The sequence below is a fragment of the Sus scrofa genome, chromosome 9, assembly GCF_054392235.1.
Source record: "Sus scrofa isolate SSC_HxYL_T2T_F1_AM1 chromosome 9, Sscrofa_HxYL_maternal_Yorkshire_Landrace_v2.0, whole genome shotgun sequence".
Classification (NCBI taxonomy): domain Eukaryota; kingdom Metazoa; phylum Chordata; class Mammalia; order Artiodactyla; family Suidae; genus Sus; species Sus scrofa.
The window spans coordinates 44,256,171-44,277,542 of record NC_139391.1 but is presented as its reverse complement, the minus strand read 5'-3'; the positions used below and the strand labels follow the sequence as shown (position 1 = coordinate 44,277,542).

Below are 21,372 nucleotides of genomic sequence, written 5' to 3'. Positions count from 1 at the left end.
TCACTTTGATGTGTCACAGATTTAGTCAATTTGCCTCTTGAAAGAAGAGTGGGTACACACTATGAATTATCTAGGCTAAATATCAATAAGAGCCTCTAGTGGGGAGCTCTGTACAAATCAGTTTTGTGGAAGAGCATTGGATTAAGAGTTAGAGGACTGGAGTTCAAGCCTATCTTTTCTCTTCGTAGCTGTGACCCCAGGTAAGAAATCACTTAGCCCCTTAGAGTCTCTGTTTTCAGGTCTGTTAAGCAAGGATAATTGCCTTGCTTACCTAACAAAATATAACATGAAAAATATTTAAAATGCTTTACAGACTGATGACTTGTTAGGCAAATATGAGAGATTATTCTTAGGATATTCATGAGTGCTGTCTTACTGCCCCAAGTAAGAGTTGTACAGACCTTTTGGGCTTTCTGAGTAGTTTTCAGATGTATCCTCCTGGGGCATCTTTTGAAACTATGGTTCCTGGGGGTGAACAGAGCATCTGTGGGATTCTGACTCTTTGCTCTTTGTGTTTAGGCCACAATGAAGATCTGCCCTCACACAGACATTTCCGTCGTGACACCCCAGATGCATCACCTCCTAGGAGGGCTCGTCATGACACCCCAGATTCATCACCTCCGGGGAAGGTCCGCCATGACACTCCAGATTCATCGCCTCCTAGAAGGGCTCGTCATGATTCCCCAGATCCATCACCTCCTAGGAAGGTCCACCATGACACACCAGATCCATCACCTCCTAGGAGAGCCCGTCATGACACACCAGATCCGTCACCTCCTAGGAGAGCCCGTCATGATACACCAGATCCATCACCTCCTAGGAGAGCCCGTCATGACACACCAGATCCATCACCTCCTAGGAGAGCCCGTCATGATACACCAGATCCATCACCTCCTAGGAGAGCCCGTCATGATACACCAGATCCATCACCTCCTAGGAGAGCCCACCGCAGTTCCTCAGATATCTCTCCTCCCAGAAGGGCCCGTAATCGCTCCCCTGACACAGTTCAACCTAGAAGGACTCTTGATTCCATGGACACATCGCAGCTGAGGAGGGCCCGTCATGATTCCCCTGACTTGGCTTCTAGTGTCCCTCATTCACTGCCCAGAACCAAAAGCAGTACAGCCCCAGAAAGAGCGTCTAGCCAAGCTTCTCCCCATTGGAAGGGGCCAGGACCATCTCATCCATCACTCCCAAAGAACAGCAAGCAGGAGTGTGATTCAGACCTCTCTCCTCCACGAAAAAAGCAAGCAAAATCCCATTCTGGAAATAAGCAACATGACTCTAAAGGTGAGCATTTGACTGTCCATAGGAAGGACTTAACTCCCTAGGCACTTTCTTTTGGGCCTTTTAGTTCCTTTTTAGGTATTTGTGATCTTTAGAAATGAGAATGGAGCATTGGAGAAGTTTTAAAAACTGGAGGGAGGAGTTCCTGTCGTGGCACAGTGGTTAACGAATCCAACTAGGAACCATGAGGTTGCGGGTTCGATCCCCGCCCTTGCTCAGTGGGTTAACGATCCAGCATTGCCGTGAGCTGTGGTGTAGGCCACAGACATGGCTCGGATCCCGAGTTGCTGTGGCTGTAGTATAGGCCAGCGGCTATAGCTCCAATTAGACCCCTAGTCTGGGAACCTCCATGTGCTGCGGAAGTGGCCCTAGAAAAGGCCAAGAGACAAAACAAACAAACAAAAAAAACCGAACAAAACTGGAGGGAAATCATGAGAGGTTGGGCTGAGGAGAGTTAAAAATTTATAGTAGCAGAGAGGAGGGTTTTATATATTCTTTTGTTTATTCTCCCCACCCCATATAAGAATACTGCATATTCATTGCAGAATGTATAGAAATGTATAAAGAAGTAGAAAAAGGTCATACAAAATTCTGTCATTCAGAGGCAGTCACTGCTAGTGTTGTAATCTGTGTTCTTTTAGTTTTTTTTGTTTTTTTTCTATTCATTTTTTATGTGGTCGAGGTCTGTCTAGGCAGTAAATACATATTGCATGTGTAATCTTGTCTGTTTTTTTTTTTTCCCTTAACATTATCTTCCTCATGTCATAAAATATCTCATTAATATAATTTTTGTTGGTATTCTGTTACATAAATTTACCATTTCCTTAATACTGCATATTTGAGGTTGTTTCTGCACCTTTTCTTCTATAATTCTATAATCAACATCCTTATGCATAAACTATTGCCCTGTTCTGGATTATTTCCTTAATAATACTTCTAGATTGATCTCCTGGAAATCAAAGTACTTCCAAATATGTTTCCTTAGAAATTAAGTAGAAATTGATTTACTGGGTCAGAGGGTCAGGGTCCTATGCTTTTAGGACTGTTGACACCTGTTGCAGATTGCTTTTTGGGGGAGGTGATTTGTAGTTTTTTGCTTTTGTTTTCTTTTCTTTCTTTTTTTTTTTTTTTTTTTTTTTTGTCTTTTTGCCATTTCTTGAGCCACTCCCGCAGCATATGGAGGTTCCCAGGCTAGGGGTCAAATCGGAGCTGTAGCCACTGGCCTATGCCAGAGCCACAACAATGCGGGATCCGAGCTGCGTCTGTGACCCACACCACAGCTCACGGCAACGCAGGATCCTTAACCCACTGAGCAAGGCCAGGGATCGAACCCGCAACCTCATGGTTCCTAGTTGGATTCATTAACCCCTGCGCCATGACGGGAACTCCTTGCTTTTGTTTTTTTAATGGCTGCACCCAAGACATGTGGAAGTTCCCAGGCCAGGGATTGAATCCAAGCCACAGCTGTGAACTACTCTGCAGCTGTGGCATGGCAACACTGAATCCTTTAACCCACTGTGTCAGGCCAGGGATTGAACTCGTGCCTCCATAGCAACCTGAGCTGTTGCAGTGGGATTCTTAACCTACTGCACCACTGCAGGAACTCTTTGGGGGTGATTTGTGATGTCTACAACTCAGGCCTGTGCAGTGAGATTTGTTTACTCTTTTGTCCCAAGGCACTGTTTTAATTTTATTTTTTTTGCTTTTTAGGGTCACATGTGTGGCATATGGAAGTTCCCAGGCAAGGGGTCGAATCGGAGCTGCAGCTACCAGCCTATGCCAGAGCCACAGCAACACCAGATCTAAGTCACATCTGCAACCTATACCACAGCTTACAGCAATGTCGGATCCTTAACCTACTGTGCGAGGCCAGGGATCAAACCCATGTCCTTATGGATACTAGTTGGGTTCATTACCACTGAGCCACAGTGGGAACTCCCCTGTTTTAATTTTTAAATTCAGATACATTGTTATCCTTTAGTCTGAGGACATCAGAATATATTCTAGGCCATTTTAACTTTTACCATGCTGCTGAGACCTGAGTGCAGTTTGTTTTGCTCACTCTGTGTGGATAAATATGGCACAGAGGAGTATGTTGAGATATTACATGCCAGTCACAGTCATTATAACTTGAGACTAGAATCCCACATCCTGCCTGTTGGTTTTAAAAGTTGTCTCTGATTTCGATTTTCTCTCCCATGTCATTTGTACTTGTATTTAGGTTAGTGATCGTTTGTCACAGGAGGACTAAATGAATGCTGAACATTAGCCTGACTTAAAGCCTATATTCTTTAATTTTTAGGCTCTTCCCCCAGACATAGGAAATGTCATACAGGCTCATCACCCAGGAAGCATCACAGTCACATGTTGGACTCTTCTTCCTACCCAAGTGACCATAGGAGAGCCTCTGATTCAGATCTTTCTCCTCCTCGACATAAACAAAGTTCAGGGCCCCGGGATTCGGATTCCGATCTGTCACCCCCACGGAATAGACCTCGGCACCAGAGCTCTGATTCTGACCTCTCCCCACCAAGGAGGAAACAGCGGGCCCGATCTTCTGATTCTGATCTGTCTCCACCTCGAAGGAGTCAGCCTCTGGGAAAGAAGGTAGGAATTTTCAGGAGCCGTATCTTAGGTAACTCCTGTCTTCCACCTTTGCAAGTCCTAGAGATCTCAAGCCAGAGGAGGACGAGGTAGCTCTCCAAAGCATAGTAAATCAGTTCACAGGACCCCTAGAGCTCTTTCTTCTCTCTGAAGGCAGGACTGCCTTTAAACCAGCCCAGATGAACCTGCAAATACAGGTTTCCTAAATAGCCTCTGCCTTCATAGCCTCTCAGTTTCACAAATCTCGTTTTAATAGGTCCACAAAAACTTCCTGTTTTCCTACAAATAAACTGAAATTGTAGTTTGCAGAATGGAGTTAGGAGCACAAACCTTGTGTCAAGCAGGTCACGTATTCGAATCCTCCTTCTTCTATGTACTGTCTTTGTGATTCGAGCAAGATACATAGTATCTCTAAGCCTCAGCTTATTTGTCTTTAAAATGTGAATAATAGTAGTACATATTTTATAAAGTTCTTGTGAGAATTAAATAAATTAGTGTAAGTAAAACTCTTAGTACAGTGCCTGAGACAAAGTAAACATTTATTGTAAGCAATTTTTAGAAATCGCATCACCTGGGAGGTCAGTGTTTTATATTATTTTAAATCTCTGGTGAAGCCTGAATTAGCAAAAAAATCCGCATGAACCCTGAGTAATTGTATTGCAAAGAGCACTTGTACTAGAGGACTCTTACTCTGGTGAGCTGGTTAAGGAAGAGTACAATAGAACCTTTGGTGTGCACGTTTCCTCCAACACAGACTTTTCTTTGGCTAAATCTCTGTAGCCCACATGGTCTGGAAGGCAGACCAGCCTGTCTCTAATCCAGGTAGGCTTCTATTTTAGGGAACAGCGAGGTCTGTATTTTGGCTGGACCTCGTGACATTTTATGTTTTTGCTTATTAGTCCACAGACAATTTCATACTAATCAAATTTAGCACATTGCTTAAGGATATCAGGATATAATTGTGGGTTGGTTTGTTATCTTGATACAGAATGGAGTTTAGTAAGAAGTTTTGATTTGGTTATAACTTGTCATTGTCTTATAACATAGCCATAATTTCAGGACCTTAGGGTTACTTGAATTTGTGATTTAAATGGAATATTTCACCTGGTAGAGTGTTGATTTCTACCATAGGGTTTAGAACTTTATAGAGGTTTCTGATCAGGTGACCTGAGAGTCTTCATGTGTGCAGTTTATATGCTGAAAGGTCAGAAATACAGATGCTTAGCCTTCCTTCTAAAATCTTGTTGGTTTGCATTTCTGTTTACCCTTAAACTTGATAGTACTAATAATTTTCCATGAAATTCAATTTTATTTCTACTTTTCTATTTTGTGAATCCTGTGGTTGACAATAAGAACATAAAGGTAGAGTTTCTGGTTTGGTGATTGCTGATCATCAGACAAAAATGCGCCTAATTTTGTATACTCATGGAGCCTGTTGCTACATTGTCTCATTAATATTGGATGCTCCCTTTTCCATTACATAGGCTGCACACATGTATTCTGGGGCTAAAACTGGGTTGGTGTTAACTGACATACAGCGAGAGCAGCAGGAGCTCAAGAAACGGGACCAAGAAACCGTGGCACTTGAAGGTAAAAAAGTGAAAGTGCAGAGATCACTTGAGGCTCATGTAGCTTTTATTTTTTTAATGTAGCTTATTACACCCGATATTTAAAACTTTTTTTTTTTTTTTTTTTTGGCTTTTGTCTTTTGTCTTTTTAGGGCCGTACCCATGGCATATGGAGGTTCCCAGGCTAGGGGTTGAATCGGAGCTGAAGCTGCCAGCCTATACCACAGCCACAGCAGTGCCAGGTCCAAGCCTCGTCTGTGACCTACACCACGGTTCACAGCAGCGCTGGATCCTTAACCCACGGAGCAAGGCCAGGCATTGAACCCACAACCTCATGGTTCCTAGTCGAATTCGTTTCTGCTGTGCCATAGCGGGAACTCCTAAAACTTTTAATTGATATAAAATTTCAGCACTGCTTTTATGCATTATTTTAACTTTTTGTTGGCTCCAAGTGGTTCTTTTCCTTCTTGAACAATGTTAATTTTCAGGATTATTACCAATATGCACTTAGATATTGGTAGGAACTACTTGTAGTCTGGCTATGAAGGTTCTTATCCAGCATCAGAGTCCCAAGTGGTTGATTTTAGCTGTTAGAATATTATTTCTGATTTTGATACCTGGTGTTTGTCTTTACAATTATAATTTTCCTTTGTAGCTGAATTCCAATATGCTGAAACTGTATTTCGAGATAAGTCTGGTCGTAAGAGGAATTTGAAACTGGAACGTTTAGAGCAGCGGAGAAAAGCAGAGAAGGACTCGGAGAGAGACGAGCTGTATGCTCAGTGGGGGAAAGGGTAAGAGAACTACTGAAAGGGAAAACAAGAGTGCAGTTACTGGAGGAAGTGATTTCTTTACTCCTCTGACCAGTTAGTTCACTGTTCTGCCTTCAAAGCTATTTTTCGGGAATGGAAAATTCATTGTGCCCAGTCTCCTTCCTAAGATAGTGATATATTCCACACTTCCAGTTGGTATCCTCGGAATTTTACCTTTTTCAGTATTTGGCCTATGGTCCATCTCGGTATGCTAGTGGAAATACTTAGCAGGATAGCAGACACTTCTGGTTCTTTTTGTCTAGGCTTGCCCAGAGCCGACAGCAGCAACAAAATGTGGAGGATGCAATGAAAGAAATGCAGAAGCCTCTGGCGCGCTATATTGATGATGAAGATCTGGATCGGATGTTGAGAGAACAAGAAAGAGAGGGAGACCCCATGGCCAACTTTATCAAGAAGAATAAGGCCAAGGAGAACAAGACTAAGAAAGGTGACCTTTCTGGGAATCATCAGAAATGGCGGTGACTTAATGTGAAGAGAGAATCATTAGGGTTGTGATACTTAGCTATGTGCAAAGAAAGCTTTCCCATCTAACTTCAGATTCCTTGTATTTGGGAATTTAGGTTTAACTCAGTAGAGAACTTCTGTATAAAAATTTTTTTTTCCCACTACCATCCAGCTCTGAATTGAATTATTATGGTAACTAACTCTTCTCTCTCTCTTGTCATTAGTGAGACCTCGCTATAATGGCCCAGCACCTCCTCCCAACAGATTCAATATCTGGCCTGGATATCGCTGGGATGGAGTGGACAGGTAAGCCTGAATATTTCCTGCAGTTTTGTTTTCTCTTCTATCTAACCCTAGCTTTCCCTGACTGTTCTAAAATTCCACACGCTGCCTCATTTTCTGCTTTAATCACAAAGTTAGTGATCTGCAGCTTGCTTGCTTCTGTTTCTCAAATCCCATTTCCCATGTTTAGAACACTCCTCTTCTTCCTTTTTTCCTTTTCAAGTTTTTTAAAGCTCTGGACAAACAATTAGGGTAGTCCACATAGGATACCCTTTGTTTTTGACATTGTTTACTTCTAATGATACTTTCTAAGGTTTGGAGGGGATGAGTGGTAGGTGCTTGTTTGTAGCCTTTGGTATTTTGTAACTTGAAAATGTAGCCCTTGAATGTTTTCTTCACTGCCTTAGGACTGAGTTACTTGTAATGTCTCACTGGCCCCCTACCCCCTTATCTGTTTACCTACCCCCACATCTGTACCTACATACACTAACTTCCTGTCTGTTATCCTGGATGAACTATATATGCTCCTATCCAAAGTCACTCCCTCTACTTCATGTGGGATCCATCTCTTGCCTGCCTTTAGACATTGTTCTATCATCTAGCACAGTGATTCTCAAACTTTGTGATCTTAAGACCCCTTTATACCCTTAAAAATTATTGAGGACCCAAAAAACTTTTGTTTGTGTTATATCTGTCATATGTTATGTTATGCCTGTTAATATTTACCATATTAGAAAATAAACTAGAAGTTTAAAAAGTATTTAGGAGTTCCTGTCGTGGCACAGCAGAAACAAATCTGGTTTGTTTGTCGGAACTGGAGGTTTCGGGTTCAATCCCTGACCTCGCTCAGTGTTTAAGGATCCGGCGTTGCCATGAGCTGTGGTATAGGTTGCAGACATGGCTTGGATCTGTCGTGGCTGTGGCATAGGGTGACAGCTGTAACTCTGATTTGATCCCTTGCCTGGGAACCTCCATATGCTGTGGGTGCAGCCTTAAAAAGACAAAAGACCAAAAAAAAAAAAAAAAAAAAAAAAATTTAAAAATTAAAAAAAAATTAAAAGTATTACTTCTTTAAAAAAAGCCATTATGTTAACATAATTACCTTATTTTTAAAGAAAAAAGTATTTTCCAAACCAAAAAAATAAGTGAGAAGAATAGCTTTGATTTACATTTTTGTAAATCTCATTAATGTCTGAGCGAGTAGTAGACATCAGGATTTAGTTTGTTGTAGCGTGTTTAGTTGATATATACGAAGAGGAGTTCCTGTTGTGGTTCAGGAAGTTAAGGACCTGTGTAGGTCACAGATGTGGCTTGGATCCACTGTGGCCATGGCCATGGCATAGGCCGCAGCTGCAGCTGTGATTTGACCCCTAACCCAATAACTTTCATATGCCACAGGTGTGCCCATAAAAAGAAAACTATCAAAAAAAGGAATGTAGGAAGAGAATTTGTGAAGGTGTATTAGATTTTTTTTAATACTACATAAAAGCTCAGTTAGTGGTTTCTTAAAGGTTATCTGTAATATGGAATCAGAAACCACATCAAAAAGCTTTTCATACTGTTAGATTAAAATCCATTGGTCTTTTTTCTGCTTTAGATGGATCTTTGACTCATGCATGATTTTGTAACATTATGTATTATTCATCGGTTTGCTGATTTTTTTTCAGACCTTCCAAATACTGATATACTTCATTATACAATATCAAATAATCACATATATGTTAACATCTTTGATCTTGTCACAAAAATCTTAAATAATAAGAACTTAAAGGAGTTCATAGTAGTGGGTACAAGTTTTTGAAAATTCTAATTTACACTTAAAAGCTCCAGTTTTATCATTGGCAGCAAATGTTATCAACTGCTTTCCTTGAGGTAAAGGTCACTTTATACAATGGCTTTTTTGTAGGTTCCATGAGATTTTGAACCTAGAAGATCATGTCCTCTGTGAATTCAGACAGTATTACTTCTTCCTTTCCAATCTAGAAAGGATTCTTTCGTTTTTCTTGCCTTATTGCACTAGCTAGAGCTTCCAGTGCACGTGTTGTGTAGAAGCAGTAAGAGCAGACATCTTTTACCATGTTGCTAACTTTAGGAGGAAAACATTCAGTCGTCCATCACTAAATATCTTGTACACTGTAGAGTTTTTTTAGGTTTTCTCTATTGAATTGAGAAAGTTCTTTTTTCTTTTTTCTTTTTTTTTTTTTTTTTTGGTCTTTTTGCCTTTTCTAGGGCCACTTCCCATGGCATATGGAGGTTCCCAGGCTAGGGGTCTAATTGGAGCTATAGCTGCAGGCCTACGCCAGAGCCACAGCAGCGTGGCATCCGAGCCGTGTCTGCAACCTACACCACAGCAACGCCAGGTCCTTAATCCACTGAGCAAAGCCAGGGATCGAACCTGCAACCTCATGGTTCCTAGTCGGATTCGTTAATCACTGAGCCACGACAGGAACTCTGAGAAAGTTCTTTTATATTCCTAGTTTGCTAATAAGGAATGTCTTTTTTCAGGAATGTATGTTGGATTTTGTTAAAAATATTTTCTAATTTTCCTTTTGGTTCATTCTTTGATCCATGAGTTACTTAAGAGTATTTTATTTTATTTTATTTTATTTTTATTTTTTGTCTTTTGTCTTTTTAGGGCCTCATCCACGGCACATGGAGGTTCTCAGGCCATGGTCTAATTGGAGCTGTTGCCGCAGGCCTATGCCAGGGCCACAGCAATGCCAGATCCGAGCCTGGACCTCTAGGTCTGTCACCTATACCACAGCTCACGGCAATGCCGGATCCTTAACCCACTGAGAGAGGCCAGGGATCGAACCTGCAACCTCATGGTTCCTAGTCAGATTCCTTTCCACTGTGCCACGACGGGAACTCCAAGAGTGCGTTTTAAAATTCCAAAGAGTCTTTTCTAGATACCGTATTGTTATTGATGTCCAATTTAATTCCACTGAGGTCAGAGAATGTACTGATCATATTTTGATCTTTTGAAATTTGTTAAAACATGTTTTATGGCCCAGTATATGGTTTGCCTTGGTAAATACTCCATTTGCACTTGAAGATAATGTGAATTTGCAGTGGTTTGGGATAGTGTTTTGAAAAAAAAATTTTGTATTCTTTTTTAAGTAAGTTTTTTGCTTTGGAGTAATTTTAGATTTATAGAAAATTTACAAAGATAGTATAAAGAATTCTTGTACATTCCTTAATATGTTATTAATGTACCAGCTTTTATTTGTATTTGACCAGTTTTCCTATTAATTTTCTTTTTCTGTTCAGGATCCAATTCAGGATACCACAGGGTACCTAGCTGTCATGTCTTCTCAGTCTCTTCTGATCTGTGCCAGTGTCTCAGTCTTTCTTTGCTTTTTGTAACCTTGACAGTTTTGGGGGATATGGTCAGGTATTTTTATAGAATCCTTCTCAAATTGGGTTTGTTTAATGTTTTTCTCAGCCTGAGGTTATGTATTTTTGGAAAGAATTCCAAAATTCTTTCCTAAGGAACTTATTTTAAATTCCTTCAGTACAGGTCTATTGGCAACAAATTCAGTTTTTGTTGATATGGAAATGTCCTTATTTTACCTTTATTTTTTAAAGGCTTTAATTTTGAAATAATTTTAGACTCACAAGGACTTGGAAAAGTACTATAGTGTATTAATGTACCCTTCCCCCAACTTCCCCCAGTGAGAATACTTCTATAACCATATATTTCATTATTAAAATCAGGAGTTGGCATTTGCACAGTTCTATTAATTAGAGAACTTTTTCTCACCTTCATTTCTAAAGAATTGTTTCACTGACTTAGTGTTGGAGGAGATTATTGAAAGGATGTGACCCCTGGTTGACCCATGAACTGGACCCAGGCAGTTGGAGCCTCCTTACCTCTCCCTTGTCCTTGGAATGTATGTCCTGCCTACCATTTCCCATCCTAGCTGCCATTTCAAGGACATAGCCTTGATGGAGTATTGAGACCATCTGGACTGAATATGTGATTGAATCCAGTTGAGACTTCTATATAAGCTTTTAAGGTTCTGGTAGGCAGGTGTGGACTTCTCCTTGTCTTGCGTTCGCCCAAGGCAAACCTTGTATGTAAGTTCCCTTGCTTATTAAACCTGCCAAGTTGGAGTGGTCTGCCTCTTTGTTTGGTCTCTCCTTGTCCACCATGAATGGAGGCTGATTTTAGATTTCACCCAGGGAATTCCTGAGGTTCCAAATCAACACATAGAACTCTGGATCAACAATTCTGTCAGCCTTTTAAAAATCTTTCATCTTTTTCTAGTCTCCATTGTTTCTGATCAGAAGTCAACCCTCAGCCCTCATTTGTTTCATTAGTCCCCCCCTCAACAGTGCAGTATAGTGTTTTTCTCTGGCAGCTTTCAAGATTTTCTTCTTCTCTTTGGTTTTCAGCATTTTGACTGTGATGTACCTAGGTGTAGTTTTCTTTGTGTTTATCCTTTTTTGAGTTTGTTGAACTTTCTGGATTTATGAGTTCATGTTTTTCACATTTGGGAAGTATATGGCCATTTTTTGTTCATCTCTTCTTTTTTTAAAACTACTTTTCCTTCTCCAACTATATTATTTCCATTACTTGATATTATCCCATAGATCTCTGAAGTCTTGTTCATTTTCTGTCATTTTTCTAACTATTTCTAAGGTAGGATAGTTTCTTTTGATCTGTTTTCAAGTTCATTGAGTCTTCTGCCATCTAGTCTGTTAGGCTCATACAATGAATTTTTTGTTTCCAGCTAGTGCATTGTATTTTTCAACTCTAAAATTTCTATTTGATGTATTTCTCTGCTGAGATTTCCCTCCTACTTAGTCACTATGAATCATTTTCCTCTTCTTTGATAATATTTGTAATTGGTGCTTTGAAGTCCTGTCTGCTAATTGCAGCATCTGGGTTGTCTCAGGATTGGTTTCTATCCATAGTTTTATCTTGAATTTGATCACATTTTACTGTTTTTTTTTTACATGTCTGTTTATTTTATTTTTTTGGCAGAACCCACAGTATGTGGAAGTTCCCAGGCCAGGGATGGAACCCGCACTGTAGTTGCAGTCTGCGCCACAGCTGTGGCAACACTGCATCTTTAACACACTAAGCCTTAAGGGAATTTACATGTCTGGTTATTTTAAAATGTGTACTGGACAAAATGAATGATATATTCTGGAGATTTTGAATTCTCTTCTGTTACTCTGAAGTGTGTTGATTTTTACTCCAGCAGGCAGTTAACTTGGCTGTATTTGAACTCCAAACTCTCTCCTTTGCAGTAGGTGGCAGCTAAAATTTCTGCTCATTCTTTCAGTTTCTAGCTCCTGCTTTTTCCTTAGGCACAATGGGGTTTCTCCTGCACAAGCACAGTTGAGCAGTTAGCCAAAGATTTGGGTGCAGTTTGTATGTAGATTTTGGGGTTCATCACTTACGAAGCTCCCTCCTTTTCAGTATTTCTTCCCTGATTTCCCAGTTGTTCTGCCCACTTTGTACTGACACCTAAAGCCATTAAGCCTGTGGCTTTCTGCCTTCATGAGCTGTGTGGTTTGGGAAGTACCCTCTGGCAAAAAGCCTCACAAATCTCTTCTCACACATGGACTCCCACCCAAGTTCTGCCTGGTTTTGGTCACTGTCTCAGGCTTTCAGATACTTTCAGATACTTTATCTTGTCCAGATTTCATAATTGCTCTCGCAGAGGAGGTTAGTCTGCTCAGTTTCCTCTCCTGTGACTGGAATCTACCATCCTACTTTGTATGGGCCTAAGGCATTATCTTTGTCCCTTAAGCTGCCATCTAAATCCTAAGCTATAGTTCCTCATATTGGCAGGTATCCTCAGGGTGGCTGTAGTTTCAGGCTAGTTTCCTGCTTTGGTTTGCAGCTCACTATATATAGGCTCTTTGGTAGCAGGAGGATTTTTCAGAGTACTAAATTTGCAGTGTAGCCAGAAGTAGATCTTTTTATAGCCACAACCCTAAAGATATTCCCTGCTACACTGAGTACATACTTTCTTTCTTTTTTCTATTTTTAAAAATTTCTGGGTCCAAAACTTAGAACTCTTCCTGACCTTTTTTTTTTTTTTTTTTTTTTTTTTTTTAACTAGTATAATTTTTTTCTGTCTCTCCTGGTGGTTTTCCTTTACTTCTCAGTCTTATTTTCTCCTAGACTTTTTCCTTTTAGTTCCCTTTTTCATCCTTGCTTTCTTTTTGATTATTCATCCTTTCATTGCTTTTTGTAGATTAGTCTGTTTTTGGCAAGTGAATATTTCTAGAAAACCCATAAGGTCAGTTAATTTAACTTCCATTATTTTAAAGAGAAACTTAACTAGAGTCGTTCAGCTCACTTGATAAATCTGGAATTAGACCCTGGGTGACTGATTCTTTAGTCTTAAAACTCTTTTCACTGCGAGTTCTCTTGCAGTTTGGTTTTTTGATTCAGTTTAGGGTTTGGTTTGTTATTCATGTGTCCTTTGTCTGTAGGATCATATTAGTATTGATTCTCTTAATTACTCATTCCCCCAAAAGCTCTGGTTTCCTTGGTGCTCTGGAATACCATGCATCTTCTAAGGTTGGAGATGGTGCCATTCATAAGTTCCCTTCTTCCTAAGCCTTTCAGTACTCACCAAATTCATCCCTTAGAGAGGGCCTTAGGAAAGAGGGAGGCCTGTCACCCCAGTCGGTTAGTAACACTTAGCATACATGTTATAATTTTAAGCCTCTATGTACTAGGTGCCAGGTTCTCACAGTTAGTGAGAGACAGTCCTTGAGCTTAGCAACTCACTTTCTGTCTAGAGGAGAAGACAGACAAGTAAATAATTTCAGTGCTACTTGGGAAGTATTACTGTAGAAGATTTTCAAGGTCCCTTGGGAGCACAAAGGAAGAATAGTTAAATTCAGCCTTGAGAGACTCTGGTCAGGGAAAGAATGTTTTCTAGAGGAGGTGATACCTGAACTAAGTCTTAAGGGATGTCAGTCATTAACCAAGATGAGAAAGAAAGGGAGGATGTTTAAGGATGGGGCTCCTGTATTACATGTTCATAAGGAGCATCGTAGTGTTATGGTGGGGTGGCGGGCTCTTCTAAGCTCTTGGATGTTGTTGGATAGCATTAGTGCGAAGTGGAGTTGTATGAGGTGGACTGGAAAGGCAAGCAGGGGCCTGGTCACTGAAGGACTTTGAAGCACTTATGAGGAGCTTGGTCTTCAGCTTAGAAGCAGAAGGGAGCTGCTGATGGATTAGCAGCAGCTCTCCATTTTAATTGGTAAGGCATTATAGCAGTCATAGGAAGTATTTGAAAAGCACAGATTGAAAGTAGGAAGACAAGACACAAGGTTGTTGCAGTAGATTAGACTAAGGGTGATAGGGGTCTGAACCATGACAGTGGTTGTAAGGATGGAGAGAGGAGGAGGTGGAAAATTGGTGAAGTGATAAGATTGCAGGAACTGGTGACTGATTTGGTGAGAGGGAGAAATCACTGGATTTGGCAGTAAGGAGATCATCAGTGACTTGAAAGAGCGCTACCTCTGTAGCATAGTGAAACAAAGGCCAGGTTCTAGTGTGTTAAGGAGTGAATGAAAAAGAAGGACGTGTAGACAGTGATTACAGGCTCTTTCAGGAAGCTTTTTTAAGAAAACAGAATACATAGTACTAGAAGGGAACCGAGGGCCTCTCCATGAAATTTACCCCTGTTGGCTTCCAGGACACTTTACCTGTGGTTACTTTCTCTTATCATTTCTTCTCTGCCACCTTATGAACTTCTCTTTCTCTGTGTCCCCCTTAAATGTTTCTTAGGGCTCTTTCTGTAACCCTTAGCTCTTCTCACCCTGTGTGCTCTCTGGCTGAATCCTGTTTAGCACACTTTCACTTACCAGCAATCTGTCGCTGATTTCCAAATCTGTATTTGCAGCTCAGTCTAGAGTATCTAGCTGTGTATAGGATTTCTCTATGGATATGTACTTGAGGCACCTTAAATGAACTGAACTCATCAGCTTCCCCTGCTATAAACCTGCGCCTACTCTTGTGTTCTATCCTTGGTTAGTGGCAGCCTTATTCATTTAGTCATTAAAATTATTAACCTGTGAATTACCTTCTCCTCCTTTTCTCTTATATATCTAATCAATCACTAAGTCGTACTAAGTTTTCTCTCTTTCTGTCTCTCATTACTTTTATCATCTGTTGCCTAGACCATTGCAGTAACTTTGCTGCCTCCAGTGTCCTCCAGACTGATCTCTTTGAAATGCAGTTTATGCTCCCGTTTTAAATTTACCCCTACTGGATGAAATCTAAGCTTTTTGCTATGGCCTGCGGAACTCATTGTGATTTGGCCTCTGCCTACCTTTCTAACTGTCTCTTGCTACTCCCTTTTCATAAGGCTCCAGCCATACCAGTTTGCCTTTGGTTCTCTGCATGTACCAGGCTATTTTTTTTTTTTTTTTTTTCTGTGCCTTTGCTCTTGTTGCTTGTACTTTGTGCTGTCCTGAAATGCCCCTCTGACCCTGCTTGCCCTCTGGTAACTCTGTCTTTTCAGACATTATAAGGGCCTTCTCCACCAAGCCTCTCCTGACCATTCTTAGCCATCCTTCTCCCAAGCTGAGTAAGATCCCATTCTGCTTCCATGATACCCAATGCATATTTCTACCATAATTTACACTTTTTGTTTTAATTATTTGTTTAAATGTCAGTCTCCTTCACTAGTCCGAGAGTTCATCAGGACAAGTGCTTGTCACACTCACTTTCATAACAATGCCTAGTGTATAATAAGATTTCACTAAATGTTTGTGTACTGAATGGATAAAATAAAAGATGTAGACATCAGTTGAGAGTGAGTTGGGCCTTTAGAGAGTAGTAAATGTTTGAAATAGTTGTCAAGGCTGATAGAAGGGTCTGAACAGGGACTAATAATAAAAGGGTGAATTATGTATTTTGTCTTTCTGATTCTGTTGGCTTATGTCTTAAATATTTTCACATGATCACCTGACTGTCCTTTTTGCTCACTAGATTGTGAACTCTTTTCTTTTTTCAAGAATAAATGTTCAATTCAGGATTCTGGCTGATTAGTATCTCTTGATTGCAGATCCAATGGATTTGAACAGAAGCGCTTTGCCAGGCTTGCCAGCAAGAAGGCTGTGGAGGAACTTGCCTACAAGTGGAGTGTTGAGGATATGTAACTTTTCTGAGGCTGTGGACTTGGTGGTGGATTGTGGTAGTGGACATAGGGCAGCCATACATCCGGCTGTAACAGTCATCTGTGCTAATAATCAGGGCCCACACAGACCAGCAGCTTACTGAATGCCAGTTTTGATGACAGAAGAATATTTGAGATGTGCTGTTTGGACTGAAGTACCTATACTTTTCAGGTGTGCCAACACTGCCTGTTGCTGGCTTTCAGAGGAAGTGTTGATTTCTCTGTCCCAGGGTTTGTTCTTGGTTAGAGTTTTTCTTTTTTAATAAACATACATTTATTTTTCTAAAATAATTTTCTCAATTGGATATTCTGTTTTGGGGGAGAGTACAAGCTCTTTGAACCCCCAGGGATCCTGGAAGGTGATGGTTAGATTTCTCATTAATCTAGGAAGCTGTATGAGTAAAAACTTTTACAGTGATAGATCATTCCTCTTAGAAAATAAGAATTATTACTAAAACTAGACTTATGAATAGACATGGTTATTTGGAGACATGGCGTATCATAAAGGAAGTGTCACAAAGTAGTGGGGAAGAGACGGATAATGGTGATCAGAAAATTGGCTTATTACATGGACAAAAACAAAGTTGGATTCCTACCTTTTTTTTTTTTTTTTTTTTAGGGCCGCACCTGCAGCATATGGAAGTTCCCAGGCTAGGGGTCGAACTGGAGCTACACTGCTGGCCTCCGCCACAGCAACTCGGGATCCAAGCTGCATCTGTGACCTACACCACAGCTCATGGCAATGCTGGATCCCTAACCCACTGAGTGAGGCCAGGGATCGCACCTGCATCCTCTTGGATCCTAGTCGTGTTTATTAACCGCTAAGCCACAAAGGGAACTCCCGGATTCCTACCTTAAACCACATAAAGCAAAGAGAAATTCCAAAGTGATTTAAGACCTAAAGTAAAGGTAAAATGCTAAGGCGAGTAAGAAAAAATGGGGAGTATCTTCATGACCTTGTGGTGAGGATACATTTGTTAAATAAGATCTCCAAAGCGCAATCCATAAGATTTTATAGCTTTGCCTGCTTCATAATTAAAGATTTCTAGTCAGCAGAGCACCCCATCGTCAATGCTGAAGATGGGTATAGATTAGGAGAAAATATTTCCAATGTCTAAAACTGACAAAGGATTACATTTACAAGAGATTGAATATAGGAGGAACTACTGCAAATCTGCAAGAAAAACAAAACACAAAATAAAAATAGGCAAAGAATATGAATATGTAAAATCTAAAGGGAAAACCAGAATAGCTAATAAGTATATTACCACTAGTAATTAGAGAAATGAAATCAAAGCATTAATGAGTTTCTACTTTGTATCTATTAGCAAAAATAAGCAAGAGACTGAATTCTCATGGGGAATGAAAACTCATGGGGAATGTCAACTGGTGTATTCATTTTGGAGAACAAATGGACAACATTTAGTTGAAAATAATATCTGGGATGCAGTGTTGCAGATTTTTTTAGAGAATTACTCTGGAGCTATACCGAGTTTGAAATCCAGGTATGTCTTTTATTAACCGTGTGACCTTGGTAAGCCACTTAACTTCTCTGTGTTCTAGTTTCTTCATCTTTGAAGTGGAGATGATATTACCTACGTCATAGGTTTATTGCGAGCTTAGAACAGTGCCTGGCATGTAGTACATGTCATGGAATTGTTAGCTATTATTATTATTGTCTTCCTCATCATCAAATGTTGATAGCAGTTTTGATCAGCTTCCAAGATGACCCCCAATGATCCCTGACTTGTGGTATTTTAGCCCTTGTGTAGTTCCCTCCTTCAGTGAATAGGGCTGACTTATGTAACCAGTAGGAGGTAGTGGAAATGTGTGACTTCTGAGTCTGAGTCCTAAAAGACACGGAAGCATCTGCCTTGTACTCTCTTGGATCACTTGCTCTGGAAGAAGCCGGCTACTGTGTCATGAGGACACTCCAGCGGCCCTCTGGAGAGGCCTATGCAGAAAGGAACTGAGGCCTCTTACCAACAGACACATCGTGTTACCAGCCATGTGAGTGAGCCACCTTGAAAGTGGATCCTTTAGCTCTATTCAACCCTTTAGATGTGTGCAGCCCATGGCCACAACCTCATGAGAGGTCCTGAGCCAGAGTTACCCAGCTCTGAATTCTTGACCCAAAGAAACTGAGATAATAGGTATTTATTATTTTTTAATGACTTGAGATATAATTTACATACTGTGTAGTATATATCAGTACTACATTCCTGTTTATGGATGAGTAATATTCCTTTGTATGGATCTACCACATTTTATTTATCCATGCATCTGTTGATAGACATTTGAGTTGTTTCTGCTTTTGGGCTATTGTGAATAATGCTGCTGTGAACATTTACATACAAGTTTTTGTATGGACATATGTTGTCATTTTTCTTGAAATAGAATTACTGGGTCATATGGTACCTCCATGTTTTACTTTTTGAGGAACTACCAAACTTCTAAAGCAGTGTATGAGAGTTCCGGTTTCTCAACATCCTTGCCAATACTTGTTATTATCTGACTTCTTGATTATAGTTACCCTAGTGGTCTGAAGTGGTATACCATTGTGGTTTTGATTTGCATTTCCCTAATGCCTGATGTTGTTGAACATCTTTATGTGTCATCTTTGGAGAAATGTTTATTCAAATCCTTTGCTCATTTTTCAGTTGGGTTGTCATACATATACACACATACATACACTTATGTAGAAATCTTTATTCTGGTAACAGGGCTCTTATCAGATATATGATTTGCAAATATTTCCTCTCATTCTATGAGTGTCATTAAGCTGTTAAGTTTTTTTGTTTTTTTTTTTGTTTGTTTGTTTGTTTTTGGTCTTTTTTTTTTTTGTCTTTTTGCCATTTCTTGGGCCGCTCCTGCGGCATATGAAGGTTCCCAGGCTAGGGGTCGAATTGGAGCTATAACTGCCGGCCTATGCCAGAGCCACAGCAACGCGGGATCCAAGCCGCATCTGCAACCTACACCACAGCTCAGGGCAATGCCGTATCCTTAACCCACTGAGCAAGGCCAGGGATCGAACCCGCAACCTCCTGGTTCCTAGTCAGATTTGTTAACCACTGAGCCACGATGGGAACTCCCTAAGCTGTTAAGTTTTGAAGTCGTTTGTTATACAGCCATAGATAACAAATGCATTAAGTTTGTAGACACCCTTCATCAAAGCAGTTCCTCTTTTGGCTTTATCCTTCAGAGGAACTTTCACAGACCCACAAGGAGTTACATATAAGGATGTTTATCTATATATAGTTTGGGTAGCAAGAAGCTGAAAACAACTTAGATGCCTGTTCCTAACGGGTTTGATAAGTAAAATGTGGTATATACATATGATGGGATATTTTAAAGAACAGTCAGTTGTAGGCTGTTAGGAACTTAGTGACATGATAGACTTCAGGTAAGGAAAATAAGGAATTAGGAAATTTGCAGCAAAAATCGGCCAAGTAAATTGAACACGGAAAGCAACAGAAGCATGTCTAAAGGAGGATATATACTATGCCTCATTAGAATAGGGTCTGTGGGAGGAAACAGAATGGGAATAGAATGAGGAGTGGAGGAGGAAAAGGCAAACAAAAGAGAGGCCTTGCATGGATGAATGAGCTAGTGTCCCCCAACTCAGGCATGTGATCCATTCAGTTCTTTGCACTTGCGGCTCTATGCACAGATCCAGAAACAAGATCTTGCTCTAAGGAATTGACATTTATTACCTGTATTAGTTGGGGTAGGCTAAACTGCTATGACAGCCCCCAAATGGACTGGCTTGCCACAGTGGAAGTCTTTTTTCCTTCCCTCACTCATGTACAGGGTAGTTTTGGTTTGTGGCAGAGGGAAGGGGATACTCTACTCCATACAGTTGTTTAGGGACCAGGCTGATGCCAACATTAACATGGCTTCCGAGTTTGCTTTGGGCATTGCCCTTTTGGTGAGCTGAACAGAGATTGGAGGGTACTTGTTCAGCTGGTTGCACACTGCTACTCACATTCTGTTAGCTAGAACTTAGTTTCATGGCTACCCCTTAATGCAAAGGAGCACACCCAGGAAAAATGGAAAAATGTTGTTGGAACAGCTATCCTCTCTGCTGCAGTCCTGAAGAAAGACTGTCTGCCCCCCATCATTTGAGACGTACATGGATTTTGAAATAATTTTGAGATCTGAAAATCCAGAGGACTCCATTCTCTAACTGGAGAGTCTCAGCTGGAGTCACTGCCAGGTTAGGGTTATCTTCTCCCTAATTGGCCAGTGGCTGTCAGAGGTGAGCTGAGGTAGAGAGATGAAAGGTAGACAAACTGTGTCTAGAATCAGCATTTGTGAGAGGAAGGTGCTTTTAGAGAGGAAATAGCTCAGAAAGTAAACTTGAAGTTTCTATAGTTATCATGTAGCAGACTTGGGACTAGAACCTAGTGTTCTACTTGGCTTTACACTGCCTATCTGGTCCTTTGGCTCCTTGGTGTAAACATTTTTTAAAAAGGCCCAAGGTTAGAACATGTGGTGAAACTGATAAAATCCAAATAAAGGCTGGAGTTTAGTTCATAGAGTTATGCCATTGTTAATCTTTTAGTTTTGAAAATATATGTTGTTAAGTTAACAGTCAAGAAATTTGGATGAAGAGTAATGAGGCTCCCTGTATTGCCTTTACAACTTTCTGCAAGTCTAAAAATTTTCCAAGATAAAAAGGTTATTATTATTATTTTTAACGGCCCCAGGAAATATAGGCTCTGGACACTGGGTACTACTCTGAGTTACTACCTTTGAGTTTATACTTCTGTAAGCTATGTCAAAGCTAGTCCCTTTCCTATGAATAGCAGTGAGTACATTCAACTTCTAACCTATCGTCACATCTCTTGTACACAGCTGGCTTTTATTTCCATATGGGCTCAGGTTTTAACTTCATTTTTGTGGGTCCCTACACTGTTTCTTAGGAAGAACTCACTTTAAGAGGCTGTTATGGACTGAATGATGGATCCCCCAAATTCATTTGTTGAAATCCTAGTTCCCAAGTCAGTGGTGTTAGGAGGCAGGACCTTCGGGAGGTGATTAGGTCATGAGGGTGGAGTCCTCATGAAATGGATTAGTGCCCTTGTGAAAGGAACCCAGGAAAGATTTCTTGCTTTTTTTTGGTTGTGTGAGAACACTGCGAGAAGCTAGCTGGCTGTGATCTAGGAAACTGGCGCTCCCCAGACACCAAGTCTC

General features: G+C 40.5%; 1 protein-coding gene across 14 annotated transcripts in view; it reads left to right on the top strand.

Annotated features, from left to right (window-relative positions):
• Positions 1–21,372, top strand: part of BUD13 (BUD13 homolog) — a 678,491-nt gene that overhangs the window by 13,296 nt on the left and 643,823 nt on the right. For 13 of the 14 annotated variants that reach the window (XR_014815375.1, XR_014815371.1, XR_014815380.1 and 10 more), the window contains exons 4-9: positions 520–1,290; positions 3,590–3,894; positions 5,376–5,481; positions 6,115–6,253; positions 6,535–6,719; positions 6,961–7,042. Coding sequence is in view for 1 of the 14 variants with exons in the window: in XM_021062875.2 (XP_020918534.1) it covers positions 520–1,290; positions 3,590–3,894; positions 5,376–5,481; positions 6,115–6,253; positions 6,535–6,719; positions 6,961–7,042; positions 16,066–16,159 (1,682 nt within the window). In the remaining 13 variants the exon portion in view is untranslated. Of the gene's footprint in view, positions 1–519; positions 1,291–3,589; positions 3,895–5,375; positions 5,482–6,114; positions 6,254–6,534; positions 6,720–6,960; positions 7,043–16,065; positions 16,465–21,372 lie in introns of those variants that run through there. The other variant, XM_021062875.2, reaches the window with a different exon arrangement.